Source organism: Chelonia mydas, chromosome 4 (assembly GCF_015237465.2).
Source record: "Chelonia mydas isolate rCheMyd1 chromosome 4, rCheMyd1.pri.v2, whole genome shotgun sequence".
In the NCBI taxonomy this organism is placed as follows: Eukaryota; Metazoa; Chordata; order Testudines; family Cheloniidae; genus Chelonia; species Chelonia mydas.
Window position 1 is genome coordinate 40,346,184 of NC_057852.1, and position 24,520 is coordinate 40,370,703.

Here is a 24,520-nt window from a genome sequence, read left to right on the forward strand (position 1 = left end):
TAGGTTACATGCCACAGATGATAGTTCTTCAGTTTCACTTTTGAGTTCCTTCAGAACTCTTGGGTGAATACCATCTGGTTCCAGTGACTTATTACTGTCTTATCAATTTGTTCCAAAACCTCTGATATTGACACCTCAATCTACGACAGTTCCTCAGATTTGTCACCCAAAAAGGATGTTTCAGGTATATCAATCTTCACTGCAGAGGATGTGAGGGAGACTGATGTAAAGTATTCATTTAGCTTCTCCACAATGATCTTTTCTTCCTTGAGTGATCCTTTAGCATAAGGGTAGGCAAATTACGGTCTGCAGGCCATTTTAAGCCAGTCTGCGAGCTCCCACTGGGGCACAGGCTTGGGGGTTGCACCATACAGCTCAGCCCCGCTCCAGCCAGGGCGCCGGGTCGGGGGCTGCACCCCGGGGCTCCTGGAAGCAGCCACATGGCGCCACTCTGGCACTAGCAGGGTCGGGGGCCACTCCAAGCTTAAGAACCGGAGAAGGGACATGCCACTGATTCTGGGAGCCGCTTGAGGTAAGCGCCGCTGAGAGCCTGAGCCCCTCCCCATGCCCCAACTCCCTTCCTCAACTCCCTGGCCCCCTCCCACTCTCCAACCCCTCAATCTCAGCCCGGAGCACCCTCCTGAAACCCAAAACTCTCATCCCCAGCCCCACCCCAGAGCCTGCGCCCCCAGCTGGAACCTGGACCACTTCCCACACCCCCTGCCCCAGCCCTGATCCCCCTCCCACCCTCTGAACCCCTCAGTCCCAGCCCAGAGCACCCTCCTACACCCCAAACTCCTCATCCCCAGCCCAGAGTCCGAACCCCCAACCAGAGCTCACACCCCCTCCCTCACCCCAACCCCAATTTTGTGAGCATTCATGGCCCACCATATAATTTCTATTTCTTGATGTGGCCCTCGGGCCAAAAAGTTTGCCCACCACTGCTTTAGCACCTCGAGCTCCAGTGGTCGTTTGTCAGACTTCCTGCTTCTGATGTACTTAACTTTTTTTTGCTGTTAGCTTTTGTGTTTCTTGCTAATTGTTCTTCAAATTCTTTTTTTGGCATGCCTAATTATATTTTTGCCTTGATTTGCCATTATTTATGCTCCTGTGTCTTTTCCTCAGTAGGATTTGGCTTCTGATTTTCAAAGGATATCTTTTCCCCCTTTTACTCTTTAGCCATGGTGTCATTTTTTTGGTCCTCTTACTGTTTTGTTTTTATTATTTTTTATTATTATTATTATTTATTTTGGGTATATGTTTATTTTGAAGTGCTATTATGGTGTTTTCAAGTAGTTTCCATGCAGCTTGCAGGCATTTCACTCTTGTGACTTTTCCTTTTAATTTCCATTTAACTGGCCGCCTCATTTTTGTGTAGTTCCCATTGTTGATGTTAAATGCTACTATGGTGGGTTTCTTTAATATTCTCTCCCCCCTCCTGCCCAAGGATTAAATTTACTTATGGTTGCTATTACTGAGCTATAATCACCTAGGATAGCCAGGTGTCCAGTTCTTGACCAGAAAGTTCTGTTGAAAAGGGGACCTGACTGTCCAATCAGTAGTACTGACTGGACACCCAAAGTTTGGTTACTGGAGGCAGGGAGGTGTCTGGTCCTCAGCTGCACCAGCCCCCACTCAGCTAGCGTCTCCTACCTGTATCCTGACTGCAGGCGAGTCATGACCTGGGCTGAAAGAGGGGTTGCAGGAAGAAGCAGCGAGAGACATGATGCGGGGGGGGGGGGGGGAGGGAAGGGCGAGGAGCAAATGCCGGGGGCAGGGCGTCAGGGGAAGAGGTTGGGTGAGGAGGTTCTGGCACCCCTGCTGGAGTGTCCAATTTTTAAATACTACAAAGTTGGCAACCCTATCATCTCTTGGACCAGATTCTGTGAACCATTTAAGACTAAATCAAGAATTGCCCCTCCTTTTGTGAATTCCAGGACTACCTGTTCCAAGAAGCTGTCATTAATGGTGTTGAAGTTCTATCTGTGTATCCCATCCTGGTTTTCTAGTTTTGTAGGCTCTGTAATCTTCCTGAGTATTCCACAGTCGCCATCACCATCCTGATCAGGTAGTCGATAGTATACTCCTACTGTTACTCTTATTATTCAAACATGGAATTTCTTTCCATAGAGATTCTGTGCTACAGTTTGATTCACTTAAGATTTTTACTCTGACTCTATGCTTTCTTTCACTTCTAGTGCCACACCCCCATCAGTACAACTTACTCAGTCTTTCCTATATATTTTGTACATTAGTATTACAGTATCCCATTGATTATCATCATTTCAAGTTGCTGTAATGTCTATTATTATATCAGTTTCCTCATTAGTACCAGGCACTCTCGTTCACCCTTCTTAGTATTTAGATTTCTAGCTTCTACAAGCACTTGTAAATTATTGCATTTATGTGAACAATATCCCTTGGAAAAATTCAATTTTCCACAGCATTGTTTCCCCATGACCTTTTTTGAAAAATTACTTAAGTGGTGATACATGAAGAAACAATGCCCAAATGATTTTAAATAGGAATTACCAGTGGACGGATCTGGGACAGTTTGTTTGTTCTAATGTTCTGTCTCAAAGTGGCTGTCACTAGATGCCCCATTGATTAACCTGTTTCTAGCTGCTCTTTCTGTCCAGCTCCCAGTAAGTGTTAAACGTACCTCCTGAAGTATGAGTAAGTATATTCCTAATTTTCTGTATTCCTACAATAACTTTTGTCATCATATACCATATAATTCTTTTTCTAAATTCTAAACTTTTGGCATCAATAATACCTTGTGGTAATAAGTTCTACAAGATAATTATTCTCTCCTGTAAAGAGAGTTTCATTTTATCAGTTGTTTTGTGTTGTCTTTTAATATGTGGATATCTCCTTGTATTATGAAAGGGGCTAAACAGGAATGCCCTCTATACCTTCTCTATGTCCATCATTATCTGCATACCTCTATTATGGTCTCTCTCTAACCTAAACAGTCAGAGTCTTTCAATCTCTCCCCTCTGGAAATCTTTCCATGACTGATAATCTTTTTTGCTCGTTAGAACTCTATTTAATATATAATTCAGCACTTAAAAGTCCACAGTTAACATTTTCTGAAGAGGCAGAAATTTTGAATATCTACATGAAATAGCTGATAAGTGAATAATATAAAACTGGAAAAGCAAAAACTGTTTACCCATTGCAGCCACCCAGATTTCCTCGGGAATTCCCTTCTGTTAAACTTTACAGTTTTGATGACCTCTAGTGGAAAATAAACAAGGTACAGTAGCAGTGCTGTGTGGTTTTTGTTTTTTTTTTTTTCCCCCCATGTAATAATAAAACTACATATAAGGAATATAAAAGAACCCTACTTTAGTGAAGTAGGGTTACAAACACAAAGCCAAAAGGCAGGGAAAGCAAGGATTTGTTGCAGCAACCCTAACTCAGCCACACAGCACATGGTACCAACATGAGGTTTTAAGAGGCTTATTTAGAGAGAGATACCAGCAGAAATTTAAGTAGTGTAATCTTACAATGAAAGTAGTGTTTTCACTGCTTGGGATATTTAAAGCTAGGACTACACAGAATAGAAAATGTAGTATGTGTAACACAAAAAATACTAAGGAATAGCACGGTTCTGTATGGGGAGGGGTTAATAGGTAACCTGATAGGTTTTTTCCATCTCTAACTTCTAGTAATATTATAAAATCAGTTTTTGTTTGACAAAAGTCCCAAAACTTCACCAGAAAAATATTTAAAATTTTTCTCAATGCCAGAGCTCAGAATTACCTCAACTGTGGCATACCTTATTTTCATTTCATATTTCTAGTTATACTTAGCAGAACCATTGTAAACCTGAGCTGGCCTTCTGAATGTTGTTTCAACAGCAGTATAAGAGTGATTGATTAAAATTTGGATTAATACTAAATTTTGAGTTATTCCTTTCAGCAGAATTTTATAAAATATACACTGGCAGTGAGCATTTGCTGTCAGATACAGTGAACCAGGCAAAGGCGGTTTCAGCTGTACTTACATTGAACCAAATTGGCTTATCAGTGTGCCGAGGCCTATTGGCTATAGACAATGAAAGATTAAATAAAAGAGGCAAGGACCTTTTCTGTTGTAACTAGGAACAGACAATTACTCAGGTCCAGATTTTTAAAGGTATTTAAGTGCCTAAAGATGCAGACAGGCTTTTGAAACTCCCACCTGATGCCTGACTGGCTTTAGGTACCCAAGTACCTTTAAAAACTTGGCCCAGGGCATTGATAGCCAAGTCAGTGTGATATGTCAAGATGCTCCAAATTGGACCTGCAGTCTACATTACCATAAGCACTACTGAGGAAAATGCTTTGCTAAAAACCCTTAGCTTTTTCAAGATTCTTCATTATTTTTAGTACTTATGTGCATAGTATGGTGGTGCAGAAATGCTGGAAAAAGAAAAGCCCATGACTGTATAGGCAGAAGCACACTCGTATACCCGTGCACACAAAACCCACCTATATTAGAATGTTAAGGTTACAAAGTCACATACTCAAAAGCTAAGAAATGCCAGAATTAAGGTTGCGTGTGCCTTCATTTGGGTCCTATATATGCATGCATCTGAAAATCTTTAATTACATGATCACAAACTTTTTTCTACAGGATCTCTCCCTCATTCTCTGTTAAATTGCCACCTAACCCTAGAGAAACCTAAAGTATCTCGGTGCCTAAATTTCTTCCTTGCGACAGGCACACTGCTGCTTCGGCCTGAGGCCAGTGCCTATCACAAACATAAAAGCTGCAGCGGGATCCTCAAACCAGGTAAAGATAGGCATTGCCCGTGCATCTTGCTTGCAGGTGCCAATCCAGTAGGTCACCTTAAAACATGCCTTCCTCCACATGAAAAGGAGTAAGAGAAGGCAGCCCCCCTTATAACTTTTTTAGCCTAATCATTACGGCACTTACATGAGAGATCCTGGTTCAGTTCCTCTTGTTGCCTGACGAGAAGGGATTTGAACATGGCTTTCCCACCTAACAGGTAAATGCCTTAACCATTGGACTACAAGATGATTTTCTCTCTCTAGCTCAATGCATATTTAGTAATTTATACACACTGGGCCAGCTATATCGGGAAAGGCTGAGAGAGGCCCCCCTACCCCCCAAATATACCATAGTTCAGTGGTTAGGGTACTCACCTCAGAGTTGGGGAGCACAAGTTCAACTTCCTTCTCATCAGGCACAGGGGGCAGTTGAACCAGGATGTCTCACATCAGTGCCCTAACTACTGGGCTATAAGGGAGGTAGTTTGTCTTTCCCTCCCCTGCCAGCTATTTTGTGCAGTTAGTTGTGCTCTGAAAATACCTGCCGGATCAGGCACTATAGCAGAGATGGGTGTATGGGGATAAGAACGCTTATCTTCATTTCATGGCACTTAAGTCCTTTTGTAGATTTGAGCCTCAGCTACTATAGTGATGAGCATCCTATAAATGCCTACATGGAAATTAACAATTCTGTCCCCAGAGCAGGGTTTGAATAGTATGCAATAAGTAAGGCATGGGGCCACTCATTGAACTATAAAGGAGAAAACAAAATAGTGAATAGCTACTTAAGTGCATACTGTCCAGACTGATTAAGGCCAAAAGTGTCCAATAATTTTGGATGCCTAATTAAGAGGCCTAAGACCTGATTTTTCAGAGTACTTAGCATTATTTGGCAATTAATATGTTCAAAGCACGTCTCCTATTTACGTCAGTTAGCAGCTGTGGGTGCTTAGCACTTCTGCAAATCAGACCCCAGAATCTCAAGTTGGACCCTAGAAAAAGGTGCACACATACTGACAGAGTTTGGTGTAAGTGACTTACCTAGCATCACATAGGAACTCTGTAGCAGAATCCAGTTCTCTCGGGCAGCATTCAACTACTTTAACCATGAAACCATCCTTTCTCCTCCTACAATCCCCTGCCTCATTCGCTATGTACCTTCCAATTTCTGCAACAAATGAGGCATGTGGTCCTAAAGACAAGTCTCCTTCACTACATAGCCCTGATTCATGGCCAGAGCAGCTCCATTCTGTGTACTGAATGAGATGAGGGAAAAATATTGTGGGGGAAAAATATTGTGATCATATAATTAGACTGTAGCATAATGTGCATGCACAAGGTGTGAAAATAGAGTGCACAGGCAACCTTAATTTTGGCAATTCCTAATGTTTGATCCCTTGACCTTTGTAACCTATAATGTTTATTTAATGTACTTTATGTGGTATAATTTCCTAGCTGTTTTAAAAAAAAAAACCTGAAGAAAACAAGAGGTACCTCATGTGGCATCACATTAACATCCATCTGTGGCACCAGCACGTTGGAACCAATAGATCCACTGTACAACTCATAGCAATCATAGGTAGGCTGCCAGCATTAGAGGGATGAGAGCCATTTTGTCAGTAGACTTCACAGACATGTTGATTGCACAGGAATGGTGAGACTCCTAGAACTTGGCTTCCATTCCAGGGTCTATAGGGGAGCGTGCTCTAATACAGCTGTTCTCAAGCAGGAGGCCGAAGCGCACCCTGGGGGGCTGTGAGCAGGTGTCAGGGGGTCCACCAAGCAGGGCCAGCCTTAGATTCACTGCTGCGTTGCTGTGCCTAGGGCAAAGCTGAAGTGCCGCTGCCCCAAGTCCCGCTACCTGGGACTGAAGCTGAAACCTGAGCAACTTAACTTTGTGGGGCCCTTGGCAATTGCCCTGCCTCCTACCCCAAATGCTGGCCTTGGCTTCTATATGCAGAAAAAGCTGTTGTGGCACAGGTGGCCCATGGACATTTTATAGCCTGTTGGGGGAGGCCTCAAAAGGAAAAAAGGCTGAGAACCCCTGCTTTAATGGGCACAAACTATTCTGCCTGTTCCCCTCAGTCTCGACCTTTTCTTCCCCATCCTCTCAACTTCTGTCCTACCTCCTCCCCACTCCTTCTGAGTCTCCTTGCTCAGCTTGCCCCAGCTCCCCGTCTTCAATGCTCATCAACTCCTTCCCCCAATCTACTCCTTTTCCCAGAGCCGATCATCCCATCTCCACTGTATTCAACTCCTGCACTGAGAGAAAAGGAGACAGTCTCCCTGTTTTCATGGGCTGCTGGCCTGCAGATACCAGGAGCTGCAATTGCAGGAAAAGTCCTGCTGTCTCCCCACCCCTAGCCAGAGCACTCTCAGATACTGTGTAGGGATGGCACTTGCACAGTCTAGTCATATGTAGGGAGCTGAGAGGAGCTCAATGCATACAAAACCCACATTTTTAGCTGTGAACTAAGATTTTTCCAAGGCTTATAATTTGGACAAATAGGAGCAGATTTTCATAGGAATAGCCCCCCCCTCCCCCCAAAAAAGCTTGAGCAGTCACACCTTGGCTAAAGTGAAAGTCAGCTATAAAGAACAAGGTCATTAAAGTTTCAACAAAATCATTTTAAGATTATATTTTTAACATGGTGTAGAAACAAAAACATTTTCCCCTAACTCCGTTCTCAGAAACTGGACTGTTGTCAGAAACTTTCTAAAAAAGTTCAGCCCACTGTGAAATTTCATTTCAAACCACTGAAGCTTGAGAAAGTTATGAGCGACTAAAGCAGTGTTTCTCAAATGCAGCCACCCGAGGCTTTTCTTGTGACCACCTCCTCCTGGGCTGTGATTGTGGGTGGGGGAGAAGCAGAGGGCCCTCTCCCAGGGTCACCAGTGGGGGTTTGGCCCTGCTTCCCCCCCCCCCCGGAAACACAAACGCTGGAGGTGCAGGCAGCTGGTGAATGCCCCACTTTCCTGAGGGTGGGTGGGAAGTCTTCAGCCATGGGGCTTTGGGCTCCATCCATGCGATAGCTGGCTCTTATCCCAGGCTCACCACCCGCGCCATCATCCCCGGGCCCCACAGCCTCCCTGCATACCTCCCCATCCAGGTCTTAATTTGTCCCAGGGCTTTTCACAGCAGATGACTTACTAGCTAGCAAAAATTTTTTTTTTAAAGCAACCAAAAAAGCAAAGAAACAACAAAAAAATTTGTTGTGAGAACCCCTGGACTAAAGATAGCATCTTAACTTTTATGGACAGAGCTACCAGCTCTGCCTATAACATATTTTGGCAATACACAGCTTATAAAAAAACCCCAAACTTACTTTTTCTGCAAACAGGTAATTAAGAATGACTGCATAAGGTTTTTCTATTCTAAATTTTATCATTCACACTCACTTTTTGGACTGAAACCTCTCTAGCTAAAGTTTTGGGTTTTTTTTAAATGAAGAAGTAAATCTAAGTTTTTAACAGCAAGAGATTTTTTTCTTCAAAAGAGCCTTATTGCCAAAATGACTTGAAGGTATATCAGAATAAATCTGATAACTACCATCAGAAGAGGTATTTAGCCTTCCTCTTAAATTCTTATTTGATCAGATTATTGCCTTGAAATTAGCACTCTACTCCCCTAAAGTATGTGTGATAATGAAGGGGGGGAGGTAGCTCCCTTTGATGGACACCCAGCCAGCCAGTTAGCTGTAAAATCTCTGTTAGTAGCTGTTCTCGACTTGCTTTACCTGTAAAAAGTTAAACAGTCCCGGTGGTAAAGAGAAAAAAAGGAGTGGGCACCTGACCAAAAGAGCCAATAGGAAGGCTAGAACTTTTAAAACTGGGAAAGAAACTTTCCCTTTGTCTGTTGTTCTCTGGGCTACAGGAACAGAGCAGCAATGCTATAAGCAGAAATGCTGTGTAAGGTTTGAACCACGTATGAAAAAGTATCTTCCATACCTAGAAGAAATTATTTGGATAGGGAATGTTTAGGTAGATACAATCAGGTTTATTTCTTATTTTGGCTCATGGATCTCCTCTGTGCTAACCCCTGATGGTTTTGTTTACTTGTAACCTTTAAGCTGAACCCCCAAGAAAGCTAGTTTGGGTGCTTAATTTTTGAAACTGCTCTTTTAAAATCTAGCAAAAGCCTAAGTTCCAAATGTAATTTTTTCCTTGTTGTTTTTAATAAAATTTACCTAAAGAACAGGATTGTATTTTTGGTGTCTTAAGAGGTTTGTGCTTGTTTGATTAGCTGGTAGCACAACAAATTTCCTTTGTTTTCTTTCTCAGCTCTTCCCTGGAGGGAGGGGTGAAAGGGCTTGAGGGTACCCCAAAGGGAGGAATTTCCAAGTGCTCCTTCCTGGGTCAAAGGGTTGGGGTTTTTTGCATTTGGGTGGTGGTAGCATTTACCAAGCCAAAGTCAGAGAAAAGCTGTAACCTTGGGAGTTTAATACAAGCCTGGAATGGCAAGTATTAATTTTTAGAACACTTGCAGGCCCCCCACTTTCTGTACTTAAAGTGACAGAGTGGAGATTCAGCCACGACAGTATGTTTGAGTGTTCTTAAGATTGTAATATGCACAGATAAAGAAAGTTCAATCTGATCTTAACTGTTACACTAATAAAATTCTGGAGGTGTGCATCTTAAAAGCTGTCCATGCAACTTTGTCATTTTCTAAGTCTGCTTAAAAGGGATATTGTTGAGTTGAAATAGAAGCAGTTTCAGGTACTATTTTTGCCTTTAAGGACCCTCATTCAATGTTCTTTTATATAAAGACCTACACAGAGCAGTGGATTTTATACACCAAGTACCACTAAATCATTTTTTCTTATCTTGTGCACAAATCCTGTAAGCCCAGGCAGGAGTGAGACTTTATTCTAATCTTCAGAGTTAGAAAACTAACACCAGGTGAAACAAGTAACAGAAGCTGCGATAGTGATGTTAAGCCTTTCTGAGGGAATAGTGTTTGACTTGCACAAATTTAAGGACATTGTCTAAGACGCATGAAACGTGTAGTTCCCAGATACTGCACAAATGTAAAAAAGTTTTCATTAAAGATTTTAGAGCTTTATTCTATAAAACATGAATACAAAATAAGAAATATTAACATGAAGACATTACCCACAGAGTAAAACAATACAGAGATTTTGGGTTTAGACTAGAGTACAATCAATCATTCATATCCAGACCTTTCATTACACAGTGGAGAGGACTGATTTTATAATTTCTGTCCTGGAGCAGAGAGGTGGGAGGGACAGATGAGACTTCACCAGTGAATTAATTCCAGGATCATCTTCATTAACACCACTATCCACCTAAATTGCTATCAAGAACAACCCCTATTTGTCAGAACCATTTTTCTCAAGCAACAGTATATTTTTAGAAGTCTGTTAGTGTGCATCTCTTATGTATTATTATGAGATCATATTGAAGATTAGGTAACAGCTGCCATTCAAAAAGTATTCCAGGGCAATCATAAGTGTATTATCTCTAAGCAGCCTTTCTAAGCCAGGTTTTAGAGGGGTTAAGTGTTTGATATTGCTCTTGGTGCTCCAATCTAGAATGGATTTGGCATACTGTTCCGTATAAGAAGACACTGCCATATTCCTAAGTAAATCCTTTGTCTCTCATTAGAGGGATGAGAATAGGTCAGCAAGGCCTCAGCACAGCATACGGTGTAATGTGAACAAGAGAACTGCTTTGTTTTGCTATTATTTTGATCCAAACTTGAGTAAAAGATACAGAAAAACACCCACACCAAAAACACTGTTCAGGATGAAACTACAGTTCATAGCATCAGATTTACAAGAAGGCAGTTTCTGGACACAGACCATATTATTCATTCCATCAAGGAAAGGAATCCTTTTTGTAGGCCACCATACTATTTACTTTGTGAATGGTGGTAGTGAAGGAACGAAGACGGACCTCTTCAGAGTTGGCAATAAACTGTGGTCCTGACTCTTCCCATTTTTCTGGCACTGCCAAATCTTTGTCTGTGTAAATGAGTAGGTCAAAGGCACCTGTAGGCAAGAGTTTTCAATAGTTATGTATACCTTTCAGATGGGTTGTGCATTTTCACAGATTCCAAACCACTGACCAAAAGCCCCCTGCAAAACCCAGCTCATATATATGCTACACATGGCTATACATGATGTGTATGTGAGGCTGTTGGATCATATTAAAGTAGTTCTGTATTAAAATCACAAATGAGTTTGATTCCCCATAGTTTAAATTCCAGGGTATTACTAATTAAGAGGTCTCTTGGTTTTTGGTACTGTTTCTCTCCCTCTCTGTGTGAAACTTGCAAGCTGCTAATTGTGTTAGTACATTCTAAGACAGAGTCTGTTCTCAAAGCAATTCTTTGTAACAACAACTACTCACACAGAGAGAGACTCAAAGCAATACTCTAACAACAGAAACAGCACCCAGAGACTCCCCGCCCTTTTGTTGTATTCATCTTGCTTTGTTAACAATTGTGATTAAAATAGAGATAGAGGATGTATGTGGATGGATGATTGGTGTGGATAACAACTGAATGATCAGGGAGGTGCCAGCCTAAGAATCCAGTTTCCATTGGCTGAAGAAGGCGTCCAGTGGAAATAACCAGAGGACCCCCGGAGGGCAGACTGGAATCCACCCAACAGCCTCAAGAATGGGAGAACCAAAGAACAAGATAACATCTGGCAGCACGGAGCTGTCAGGAATGTACCATCTGCTGATGGATTCAGCAACAGCATGATGAAGCAATTCCCATAGACTGGCATAGGAAGAAATTCCTATAAAAACGGACTCTAGAAAGTGAGAACTTTGGGGTCTGATTCTGCAAACCAACTTCCAGGAGCAACAGATGAGCATCTGACAAGGCCCTGCTCCCTCCTCATGTCCAGGCCACCTGGCCAGTGGCTTGGCATGAGCAACTCTAAGGCTGGTAACTATGATAACAATCTTGCAGAACCTGTGTGTATGAATGAATGTGTGAATAAATATGAAATTGAATGTTATAGCTATAACTAACTGCTTACTATGATTCTTTCTGTATTCACAATAAATGTGGCATTTTGCCTTTTCCCCTTTAATAAGATCCTGCCGGTTTTTATTTTATTGGTATAACAAGGCTAAGTTAAAAACAGTGAGCTTTTTTATGTATGAAACATACATATATTCAGACTAACAATTTTCAATCTTCTTCTTAGCCCCTAAAAAGATCACCTAAAAACACAACCTGTGATATCAAATCTGCAAGTCAGTACTTACCTTTCAGTTTTTACTTCATTTATGCAGTTCAGTAGTTCTACTGTATAAACAGAACATCTCGTGCAAAAGTTACTTGTACGTTTGCAGTACCAGGGCCTAAATATCCACTTGAGCCATGACTGTATTTGAGCATAGCTGTGAACTAACTTTTATAGACTAGTAATTTGCTATTAAGTTATTCTATAGTAATTTATTGGAGAACGTTTTTGCTATACATAGTAGGCAAACATTTTTTTTGCCAAATATGTATGCCTAAACTCAGAGTTGAATTTTAAATTCAGTAGCAGGGTTCAATCTCTTTTTTGAAGAGAGTCTCTTCACCAGGAATAGCTTTACAAATACTTCAGTGGGAGGAAGAGAAAACATATGTTTAGAACTATTAGCACATTTAAATAAATACTTTTCAATTGAAGTGAGATCCCAAACCAGGCATAGCATATAGTTCTAGATGTACAGTATTCACATTTAACTGTGCTTTCTTTGCAAAAGCAGACAACTTGCATATAGAATGTTATATAATTGCAGAACAGACATTAGGTCAGGTGTCATACTTAAATCCTTCACTTAAATCTACATAAGCAGTATACGGCTTATAATTAGAAAGGTGGTAGTCTCATTTTGATTAAATTTCAGTTCAGGTTTAAGGTGTTTTCTTCTACACAAAGTGTTTCATTAGTCACACAAAGGTTTGGAATACTCACAGGATGTTTCCAACAAAGGCAGAAATGTTACTGTGGCAGTTATTTGTCTGATAACAGATCGAATTTCCTCCTGGATAGCTTTCTGAGATTTCTCTCTTGGTACACTACAAGAGAATAATACGTTGTCAATATAGGGGGGAAAAAAATGAAGCTTTTGTTATAATGAGACGTTTCTCCAAATCTAGCTCTCTCTCCATTGTTTAAAAGCGGAGATTGTTCTTGCTATACAATAAAGGGACAGATTGTGCAATTGAGACTTGCATTTCTTGGGTGAGGAACAATTGTTATATAGTACAATACAAGATGGATGGTCAAGGTTTGGAAAATATAACCAAAATGATAGTTTAAAATTTCAGTTCATTGTTCTTCCATGAAGCCTCTCTATGTTTAAGGATACCAGCCTCTGTCTCGATTTCCCTGTGATCTGGAGTTTATGGGGTATTACTGTTACCAAAGCAACTGCTTCTGAATATGAGAAATCAAGAAGCAGAACAGTGATGAAAAATCAAACACGTAAGTACCACCATGGAGGTCTATAATGGCTGCTGAAGTAGACTATATCTTTATGTAAGGAGTGAAGGAGAAAAAAAAAAATCAAGGGAAAATTTTACCTTTTCTATGCAGCTCCTTTTAAAGTAAATGGGAGTTACATATTCATCTGAGATCAAAAAAGTTTTCCATTTGATTTACAGTGAAGCACACCAGTAGACCGAAAGCTACAAAATGCTGTCAAAGATGACCTGAGCTGGTGTGTTTTCGCTCTACAGCTGAGTATTTTTTTTTTATTTTTTTTTTTTAAAGATTGACCCAGATTATTCTTTTTGCAGCACAGTTTATAAATACAAAACAGAGGGCCTTTAATACTTGCACCTAATCAACTACTAGCAGTAGTCAACAGGAAGGGTTTATAACAGTGTAATTTTGACTACATTACCTCTCATCCTTTGCAGTCTTGTCACATTCAATGTCAAACTGCCACCTTTCAAGAACATCATTGTTTTCAATACTAGAGATTACCACCACCAACCGCTGTACTAAACACTTGCATAACCAGTCTGAAAGAAGCAAGAGAAAAATAACTTCCCCAAGTCAGAAAATATAGATAATGTAGTAGAGTGAGCCTTCATTAACCCCATTTACTAGCTGCACTAGTAATATTACGATTTATGGAAAAGCAGTTAGAATGCTATGCAGTCTTCAGTTTGACTATATTAAGTTAGTGACAAGTTTCAAGGTGTACATTCTCTCCAATTCTAATAGCTAATCCAGAAATATAAAACCAATATGATCGAGAGAAGTTGGCTATGTAAATAGGCATGCTGAACAGACATGTTAAGACTAATGTAACCTCTTAGCAATTAATAAATTCACATTTGAGCTCTGAATGGTGAAGAGATCGAATACACGGCTCTGCCTCAGAAGACTGGTTAGAATGTATAGGTGTTTGCTAAAATAAGGGCTCCCCAATACAAACAAATAGAATAGGTAAATATAAATAAAACAGACAGTCTGTCTTGTCACATAAGTGAAACATCAGTTCATATGCAAGCCACGCTCTAAAACCCATCATGATTCTAAAGAATTATGCCAGGTGAGGAAAACACGGGAGTTCAAAGCTAGTAACATCGGGTGAACTACCACCTAGGTGCATTTGATCTGCTGTACCTTTTAGCTGTTCTACCACGTTGTTCAGGTAGTTTTTAAGTTCAGGATCTGTAGTGACGAGCAGAGTGAGCCCGTATTTCTGGACACGTGTGAAGGTCTCCGAGGGATAGATCCCACGCTGATATAAAATGCTGTTGATGCCATAAGCTGAAAGGCAGGTAGAGTCGGCCCAGTCACTGGACTCTCCCAGACGCCACCCGCACGTGCAGCCCCACGCTCGGCGGCCCCTTCCCTCCGCCGCGTTACCGGGATGGGGAGGGAACAAAACGCCGCACCACGAGTAGCTGGGCAGAGACGCAGCTCCCGGGTCACCGCGCTGCCTCGGGCTCCGGGCTCCCTCCCGGGGGCAGCGCGTACGCCAGTGTGCTGCAGGGACCCCCCCGGCCGCGCCCGGGCTCCTCACCCCCGCCCCGGAGCCGCGGCCCCCGCTCACTCACAGAAGAACTCGGCGACGATCTCGGCGCTGCCCCGCAGGGTGATGCCCTGCTCCCGGCTCAGCTGCTTGGCCATGGCGCGGACAGGCGGCGCCCGCACAGTCCCAGTCCCCGGCCCCGCCGCCGGCCCGTTCAAATCAGGCGCCGCCCCCTGCGCCGCTGCCACAAAAGCGCCTCATAGGCTCTCGCCCACCCTAGGTCCTGTAGGCGTCCCGCTGACGCATGCGCGTTGCCCGCTGACAATAACAGTTCCAGCACGCGCCGCCTCTCCCGGAACCTCCACCCTTGCGCAGGCGCAGTAACTTTTTCTGCCTCGGCGGGCCAGCCGAAGTTGTGAGCGTTGCCTGGCGGGGACTGGCGAGCTGCACGTTCTATCTATTGCGGGGGCAGCTCCTCTGAACGCGCAGACCGGAGGGGGGACGCTGCAGCGCGTGCCCTTTCCGCGCCTGCAGCGTGGCGTGCGCGAGACAGCGTCGCCTCGAGCTACGGGGGGCGGCTTGAAATTGAAACGCGCTGGGACGCCGCGCTGGCTAGGAGCCGACGCGCGCGCACGGGGAGAAGGGCTGCGAGTGACTGCAAAGAGGGGGTGGCCATCCCATGTTTCTAAAAGCAAACGTTAGCTGCAAGCAAGGTGGGAAGAGGGCCCGCTGCGGGGAGGGGGAGCTTCCGCCCAATGTGTGATCCCCAGCCAGGGCTGGGGCCGCTGATCCATGGCGGGAGATTTTAAATGCCTGATAAAGTGCGGCCTGGCGTGTTGCAACGCCACCCGCATCAGGGTCCTGCAGTGGGACTGCAACCGTGCGCCATCAGATGGGGAGGGAGGTCGGACGCTGGGGCGTCTTTATCCTCCCTCTCCGTATTTCAGTACGTGCGAGTCACACGTGGTTGAAGAGTTTTAATACTCTGGAGGGGGGAGAGTCGTTCGGTTAACATTATACATCCCTGTTTTCAGTATAGCCAGAATACATCCAGGTCATCTCCTTTTTTATCTGCAATACTCTGAATTTGTTTCTATACACGAGAAGTAAAAGCACAGCAGTTAAAAGGACAGGAAAACTAAGGAACATGTTTTCAATCCTGTTGAAATACATTCCCATGCCCCGCATGGGAAAAATAAGTTTTGAAAAAGATGACCTGAATAAATATGATTGTAAGATCCAAAATCAGCACAGTTAGAGAACCTCTGGGAAATGTTCATACTTACTTTCATTAGAGACTCACACAAGTCAAACAGATATTTCTCCCACTATGCATGTCATCAGAAGCGCCAGTGAAGGGAGTTTGCACTGTGCTGCTCAGCCCTACCTCTCTCAAATCGCTTATTAAGAGACTGCCACCTAGTCTTATATGAATAAAGAATTTGCTTTAAAGTGAAGCCCATATGAGTCTTGCTAGGTCTTTAAGAAAGATTTGTGTCTATGTGTTTTGTTTTAGAGCATACGAAGGAATGTTTACATTCTTAATCTATATTCAGTTTACAAAATTTCAGTGTAAAAAGGGCTTTTAAAATGGTAAATAATTTTTCAGTTTAATCATGCTTTTCAAAATATGGATAACAAAGCTGTTAATAATTCACTAACTTTTCAGTGTTACATATACGTGCTCTCCAGTATACCATACTTCTATCATAGTATGTCTCACATATTGAATCACCTGCTGCTTGAGAGCCAGGGGGCTTTTCTAGCTTCCTGCTGAGACTTCTGGGAGTCCTACTAGGAGTGGTTCTGAATATATGGATGGCTAAAAGGAAAGTGAATGAGTACCAATGCCGGAGCTTTTGTTGGGTCACTTGGATCAGAAGGAGCCCACCGTGACACTGCACCCCATATTCCTCACAGTGATATGATATAATTATGATGCATTTTGTACAAGACAGGCCATGTGAGGTGTCACTGGAAGGGTTATGATTTGCTGAATATGATTATCCTATTTGTATGCTTTAGGATATAGATATTCAGGGCTGTCTGTAAAGGCCTATACTCTAAGAATTTAGGTGTATTCTTATCACTTGGCTAGTTAGAGGTATAAAAGAAAGAATCAAAATCACTGTCTGCCAGTGTAAGGTCCTTCTTTTACTGTGCCAGTCTGAGGCCCTGTTCTTAGGCTAAGATCTTTGGCTAAGCAGCAGAGGCAGCCATAAGCTGGAAAGTGACCGGTCACATCCTCACATTCCAAACTAGTCACATTGAAAGAGAGTGCTTTTGGGCTGTTAGGAATACACTCCTGTCCTGATAATGCCTATCACCTCCAGAGAAAGGGAAGTGCCTAGAAGATGTAAAAGGAAACTTAGTTTGATAGGTTTCAGAGTAACAGCCGTGTTAGTCTGTATTCGTAAAAAGAAAAGGAGTACTTGTGGCACCTTAGAGACTAACCAGTTTATTTGAGCATGAGCTTTCGTGAGCTACAGCTCCCGATGAAGTGAGCTGTAGCTCACGAAAGCTCATGCTCAAATAAACTGGTTAGTCTCTAAGGTGCCACAAGTACTCCTTTTCTTTTTAGTTTGATAGCATTCTGTCTGGCAAGAACTCACTTATCAATAGCTGGGATGTGAAATCCTCATTTCTTTGTTGTTCTATCACTGTAGTCCCCATTTCCCTGTTGTTTGTCTGTATAATCTCTGTCTGGTTCTGTGATTGATTCTGTCTGCTGTATAATTAATTTTGTTGGGTGTAAACTAATTAAGGTGGTGGGATATAATTGGTTAAATAATCGTTACAATATGTTAGGATTGGTTAGTTAAATTTCAGTAAAATGGTTGGTTAAGGTATAGCTAAGCCGAACTCAAGTTTTACAGGAAGTGAGTGGGTGTATGTGTGTGGGAAATGGGAACAGGGAATGGGGGTGGGGAAATTGGAATCATGTTTTGCTAAAGGGGGAAATGGGAACAGGGAATGGGGGTGGGGAAATTGGAATCATGTTTGGCTAAGGGCAGGAATGGGAACAGGGACACAGGTGTAAGGCTCTGGGAAGGGGGACACTAAGGAGGAAACTGGAATCATGCTTGCTGGAAGTTCACCCCAATAAACATCGAATTGTTTGCACCTTTGGACTTTGGGTATTGTTGCCTCTGTTCATGCGAGAAGGACCAGGGAAGTAAGTGAGTGAAGGAATAAGCCCCCTATCATATGCATGTATCATTTTTGTATCTGAAGTTATGAATATTGACTAGGGAATCTGTATTTTAAATGGCCTTACTCTGGAAGACACCCACAGTCGGCCTTTTAGGTACAACAATGAAGAAGCCAGACAGGGCTGATGGCCCATCAGCAAAGACAATGGACTGTGGAATAGCTTAACCTTCCTGTGGGTGTTTTGGCCAGCCTGTAAGCAGTGGCTGCTATACACTGCAAGGGCATGTGACCAGCCCACATGTTTCTGGATTGGACTCCATCTTGGGATGTCAGTATTTTTCCACAAACTGGTCTGGGAACCAAGTTTTGAAACAAACGATTCCCACCATATTGCTAAAGCTATATAAGGCAGGGAGTGACATCATGTGTTGTTCTTCACTCCCCACACAAGGAGACTCCTGAAAACACCTGAGAAACAAAGACTGAATGGGGGGAAGTGCTGCACCCAGGCTAAAAGAATTTCTAGCCTCTGTGTGATGGATATGAGGATTCCAAGCTGTAAAGCCAGTGCAGCTTGTCCCTTAAGAATCTTTAGCCTGCTTGTATAATCAACCAGGGTGAGAATTTGCTAATTCATATCCTGTCTTTCTAGTATCTTAGGTGTAGTTTTGCGTTTTTGTTTATTTGCTAGGTAATCTGCTTTGTTCTGTTTGCTGTCACTTATCATCACTTAAAATCTGTCTTTTGTAGTTAATACATTTATTTTAAATTTAATCTAAACCAGTGAGTTTGGAGTGAAGTGCGTAGGAATTGTAGCTTAAAGGGCAAAGGCTGTTGCTTAGTCCTCTCTGCATTGAGGGGGAGGCGAACTGGATAATAAATTCATACTGGTTGGGGTTTGGACCAGGGCAGGACGTTAAAACTCTGGTGTCCTAGGCTGGGAAGCTGGTGGTTATTTTGGCTGTAGCCTCTCTATTGTTGGTTCACATGCAGTGGCTGATCAGAGAGCCTGCATGTAACTGCCTCTTGGTATGTCCCTACCTGTGAATGCTGGTGGAGGTGTATGACTGGGAGCAGGTCTATAGCTTGTCACAGCAGCACAGTGTGAGAGGGAGCCCAGGCTGTTTGGTCAGAGGGCTCAGTGATACCCCAGTTTCAGGTGGCACCCCGGGGGGGAACATGTCACACCTACTGTTGTGGCAGTTTGGATGGAATGTGTCTCTACAGTATATGCTTTCTCCACTGCTGATTCACCTGATTACTGGTGCCTGTCAGGTCTGCCAGTTTGGCTACTGAAACAAAAGATCACAGCAACAATGCTTTAATCTGCTGATGCCAGCTTTGTATCAAAGTGTGCCTGACAGTAAATTTATGTGTGCAGTAATATCTAGATAGATACGGTTGGGTTAGAACCCGTCTTTTACAAATTGGCCCCGTGCCTTTTTTCTTTCTTCCTCTAGTTCTCAGGCATCATCATGTTCTCTACTATAGCCCCTGGCCTTGGTTCCCTCCAGCTGGCTTTCACATATTTTAATTGGATCCTCTGGCTGTATAGTTTAGGAATAAAGGGAAAAAGCAAATGCACTGTATGGACCAGTTGGACTAGGAGAAATGACCTTTCTGTTATTAAGCTTTCCATATTTCTGCTCTAGTTGATTGCGTACACTTTAACACGGAAAAACATTTGGTCCAATTGGAACAAATTATATGCCTAGAAACAATAATCAGTAAGTTGCCTTCAGTCACTAAAGCTGTCTGACTGCTTGGTTTCTTTAATCACCCTAAAGCAAAAGCAAAATCACAAGTGTGGGATAAGACGTCTTGTCATACAAACTTAGCTCCTTTACATCCCCAATGACTCCCATGGCAATTAACTGAATTCTGGTGATGAAGAAATCCCTCTCATGTTGTCTCAATACAACTGCCTTGAGACTCTATTATTTATATGACCTTTTTGGTGTATTTACTAACTGAACTAGACCTTCTGTTATCACAATCCCATGCAGCTCTAAATCGTATTTTCTTGATTTGTCTCAAAGATTAGTTTAACTGCTGATCCATGGCAGGTCATAAGAGACACGTAATCTACAATGGATACCTAAACCCCACTCGTTAAAGGAGTAAACTGTGTTCAGTGGATCTGATATACAGTATTTTGCAGTATCCTTCAGAGCTTGCCTATGCCTTAGTGCAGTTCATACTATTTATATTTCCATGCTCTTCTCACCGTGCTATCTATGCTTTTTGCAGTTTAGATTTTGCTATCTTTTAGTCCACTATATTTGCTTTTCAATCAACACATTAATATTTTGTTTGCGTGTCTTATTTGACATGAAAATGTAATCTAACTATAATAAATTGCCTATGTATAATACTTTTCCCCTTTATTTTTTTTGGTGCTGGAAGTCTTTTAATTTTATTGCTTTTTAATCCTTTTTAATTTGTAGTATTCTTCAATGTCTCATTACTCTCAATTTTGAAAAGTTTAATATTTTAAAGGTCAGTGAAATACAGTTCTTTATTCATAGCTGCATGCCCTTTCTTTCTATCTTGTGTTGTTTATGGCTGCAAATACACAAAACTGAGTGTTTCAGAGGTGTGCTCATCTTCATTTCTGTCTGTTTCTGGTGTGGCTCTTGTTCCTTTTTTAAACTTGAGAATTTGTTTATGAGTTGGTTTAGTTGCTTGCCAGAGATTTCTCTCTCCCCCCCCGCCCACTTGTTTTTCTTTAGAGTCCTCTGGTTGTCTTCTTTTATGCTCCTTGTTATAAGTCCCGAGATCCACATTATTTTCTACCATTCCTTTAGATCTCTCACTAGGTAGCCTTTATTGAGGAGAGTTTTGAAAAGGAAACCTTATTTATATTTTATTTAGTTTTCTCATAATTCTTCAATCATTGCTCCATTTCTTTCATAACACTATGGCTGAGAGATCTTGAAATATTTTGATTCTGTGGCCCTGGAAGGAGATATCCTTTATCCTCCTTGGCTTTTCTCATAATTACTTCTTCTGTTGGAAATGGTATAATATTACAATTATGTCCCTTGGGCAGTTGCCAACTCTAGGGAGAAGGAAAAAAGGTCTCCATGCACCATATCTATCACCACTTCTGCAAAATAATTCCTAAAAGATCTTTGGCTTTAGTAGAACAGGATTTCCTGTTTTCTAAATGTTCTGGAACTCTTTGTGGTCTGTTATTCCATGTCTGATTATTGAATATGATTACCAAGACTTTGCACTTGCTGTTTCACCCACGTCTACAGGTTCAGTGTCACATCAGAGTTTGCTCCAGCTTCAGATGTACTTCTCCTTTCTTCTTGATCAGCTGCTTTTCTTTATAGCCAGTAATTAGGTATGTGTATCTGTTCTTACGTTTGAAATTCCAACAAAAGTTCATTAGTATCAGCCTTGGTGGCTAACATACTTTTTTTCCTTTTCCATCTAATTTGGTTTAGCAGTGCATAGTAGTTCTGTGTCAACCCAAAAGGCTTCAGCAGGAGCTGAAAAGATGGATCTGGTTCCAAGGATAAATGGTCTGTACTATGAAACTTCTCTTCCCTAGAAAAACCCTTGCATCTTACTGGCCAACTGCAGCTCTTAGGCTTTGTAAATCCAGCTGGAAAAGCAAGTCTTCTCATTGGCAGGACAGCCTTATTGCTGCTTCTTTCCCTGTAGTTCTCATGGCTTTTAGCTCCAATTCTTTCCAGGCTTAGAAGAGAGAGATCCTCCCTCTATTGAGGCAGCCAGCATTCTAAAACTTGTTTTTCTTCTTTTTATTTCTTGTTCCCCTCCTGAAGTCTCCTTAAGATTTTACAGTGCTGCTCACCACCACAGTCTCTAAATATCTTCCAAGCTTAACATTTATGGCAGGTGTTGAAGATGCTCTGTCTGCAGGTTAGACCTTTAATCCCTCCCTGCTTTGACTGGAGTTTACTCACCACATCACAGATGCCAGCTTGACTCCTTCACTGGGCTGAGATAGTTCCTCCTGGCATGGCAAACTTCTCACTTCTTTTGACAAAATGATTATTTTTTTCTTAGGTGTGACTGTTAGACTTCCACTAGGCAACTTTAGGGGGTGTTGAGGTGCAAGTTTGGGTAGCTGATGAAAGCAGAATTTGTTTCTGCCTTCCTGAGTACGGAGTAGGCTGCCATTCCTTCTGGGTAACATCACTATTCCACTCATTTAATATCTTTTTTAATATTTAGCAATTTAAATAATTGTTACTATACATGAGCTCTCTGTTCACTTCTGACTCCACAGATTTCGTCCAGAGGTTCTTCTGATTTTAATATTGGCTTCTTCTACCACTGACCCTTCTCTTATCCAGGTGTGCCTCTTCCAGATCTGGATCTACAGTAGGGGTGGACAAACTTTTTGGCCTGAGGTGTTCCTGAGAGGTTCCAAAACCATATGGAGGGCCCTGTAGGGAAGGCTGTGCCTCCCCAAACAGCCTGGCCCCTGCCCCGTATCCGCCCCCTCCCACTTCCTACCCCCTAACTGTAGGAGCAGTATTTTATAATTGTACTGTAAGAATAGAGGTACTAATGTATGTCTTGATTTCATTTTACCAGCCACCCTTTTTGAATAGCAAAAAGGAATAACCCTCTGGGACATTGGTAGGAATGCATCTGACAGACTGCCAGTGTCTGTACTGATGTTAAGGCAGGGACAGACAAGAACAATCCTTATGACTGATTATGGTCACCCTTTTGTTTTAGGATAAGTTATAATGTCTACTATGGTTTCCTATATGTATTACAAATTAGGCACTCTAGTTAAATATACATTTCATTGTTTTTAAGATTTAGTAAGTAAAAGACAGGATCTTGTATTGCGTCTATGTTAAGGAGATTCAGAATAAACTGACACTGTTTGTATTCTCAAAGGTCTCGGTGAAAAGACTGTTTGTGTGAATGAGGAATGTATGCATCAGGAAAAGGTAAGTTGTGAAGGCCATTGTTACAGCCAGATGGTCAAGGAAAAAGGAGTAAAGAGACTTAAGAACACCAGAAAATCATCAACGCGCATCCATAGTGAGGGAAGGGCAAATTGACGAGACTGAGGTGAAGACTGGCATCCCTAAAGACAGGACAATTGATTAAATCGGAACCAGGGCAGGATAACCCTATCGGAGGTGTATTGGAATGTTTACATCAGAAGATAACACCAATTAAGAAGTAACCTGTCACAAACTGACACAGCAAAATCCATAGACTTCAACAGAGAAAAGGAACTATAAGAATAGGGTGCTTTGCCGTGGGATTTTGGGTTCATCTTGCCACTACTCCAGGAGCATTGGATCGCGACCGTCAAAGCCCGGCTCCCCTCTGCGACTAATCTGGCTGGCCACTAGATTGATCCAGACTCCAGACCTGGTAACTATAAAAACATCAACTGGCAGGACTGTGTGCATGATGTGCATGTGTGTGTGACTGAAAAGCATATGCTAACTGTTGTATTTTCAATAAATATGGCGTATTTGCCTTCTCTCTTATGAAAGATCCCGTGTGCTTTGTATAGCATAACATAACTGCCCCCCCTCAGAACCCTTGACCCATCCAACCCCCCCTGCTCCCTGTCCCCTGATAGGCCCCCCGGGACTCCCACGTCTATCCAACCTCCCCGTCCCCTGACCTCCCCCCTCAGAACCTCTGGCCCATCCAACTGCCCCCTGCTCTCTGTCCCATGACTGCCCCCCGGAACTCCCTGTCCCTTATCCAACTCCCCTGCTCCCTGCCCCGTTACCATGCTGCTCAGAGCAGCATGTCTGGCAGCTGCGTGGCCCTGCCGGAGCCAGCCATGGTGCCATACTGCCCGGCAGGAGCTCGCAGCCCTGCCTCCTAGAGCGCTGGTGTGGTGGCATAGCAAGCTGAGGCTGCGGGGGATGTGGGACAGCAGGGGTGGGGCAGGGGGCTAGCCTCCCCAGTCAGGAGCTCAAGGGCCGGGCAGGATGGTCCCACGGGCCATAGTTTGCCCACCTCTGATCTACAGCACAGATAGGGTGACCATATTTCCGTAAACTGAAAACAGGACACTGGTAAGAGATGGTGAGTGCTCAGAGGAGCTTACTTACAGTATGCAAAAAAGATATATTTCATGGTTTTATTTTACTTAAAACTCAGTAGTTACTGTCATTGTTTCTTGTCTTGTCATTCTTCAGGGTGTGAAGCTGCTTGATACCAGTTGTATTTCTCTGATGATGCTTTTTTCATCAGATTTGCTTGTCTTTCAGCATCTTGTCGTAGAATTCAGTACAGTCTAGAGAAAAGTTAGCTCGCACACACAAGACAGCGTTCATGGTGGAGACATTCAGATGTGATTTTTCAGGAGACGATACACAATTTGTAATTGAAAAGACACGTTCAACAGGTACAGTCTTACCCAGCAGGTACGGCACAGATTCCACAGACTTGGCTAGATCTGTGTATTGTACTGCATTACGGTCCATCTGTCAAACTCTTCTGCCACCTTTCAGTGACGGGCGTTCTCTGATGGTTCCAGTCTGAAAGACAACTGGAGACAATTGATTTTGCACTAGACCACTCGTCAAAGAGACTATTCTCATCCAACATATTTAAGGTGGGAATTCTGGTGTGGCATGCAGCGAGGCTGTCTTGCA

General features: G+C 42.6%; 1 protein-coding gene and 1 long non-coding RNA gene across 4 annotated transcripts in view; one reads left to right on the forward strand and one right to left on the reverse strand.

The window, feature by feature from the left end:
* Window positions 1-9,158: 9,158 nt before the first annotated feature.
* On the reverse strand, window positions 9,159-15,057 carry MAD2L1 (mitotic arrest deficient 2 like 1). The gene is made up of 5 exons (XM_037897130.2): window positions 14,830-15,057; window positions 14,393-14,539; window positions 13,662-13,782; window positions 12,728-12,831; window positions 9,159-10,792 (listed from the first exon to the last, which is right to left on the reverse strand). Exons 1-5 carry the CDS (start codon window positions 14,900-14,902, stop codon window positions 10,620-10,622), a joined length of 618 nt encoding a protein of 205 aa, XP_037753058.1. The 5' UTR covers window positions 14,903-15,057; the 3' UTR covers window positions 9,159-10,619.
* Window positions 15,058-15,262: 205 nt separating this feature from the next.
* Window positions 15,263-24,520, forward strand: part of LOC122465536 — a 36,523-nt gene continuing 27,265 nt past the window's right edge. For all 3 annotated transcript variants that reach the window (XR_006290455.1, XR_006290453.1, XR_006290454.1), the window contains exon 1: window positions 15,263-15,457. This is a non-coding gene — a long non-coding RNA (uncharacterized LOC122465536). The remainder of the gene's footprint in view (window positions 15,458-24,520) is intronic.

What these genes read in the sequence shown, in the direction of transcription:
- MAD2L1 (XM_037897130.2), bottom strand. Translation starts at nt 14,902, where the DNA reads ATGGCCAAGCAGCTGAGCCGGGAGCAGGGCATCACCCTGCGGGGCAGC. An exon ending in CGTGGTAGAACAGCTAAAAG is followed by an intron (nt 13,783 to 14,392) that starts GTACAGCAGATC and finishes TGCTTCTTTCAG; the next exon opens with ACTGGTTATGCAAGTGTTTA. An exon ending in AAGACTGCAAAGGATGAGAG is followed by an intron (nt 12,832 to 13,661) that starts GTAATGTAGTCA and finishes ATTCTCTTGTAG; the next exon opens with TGTACCAAGAGAGAAATCTC.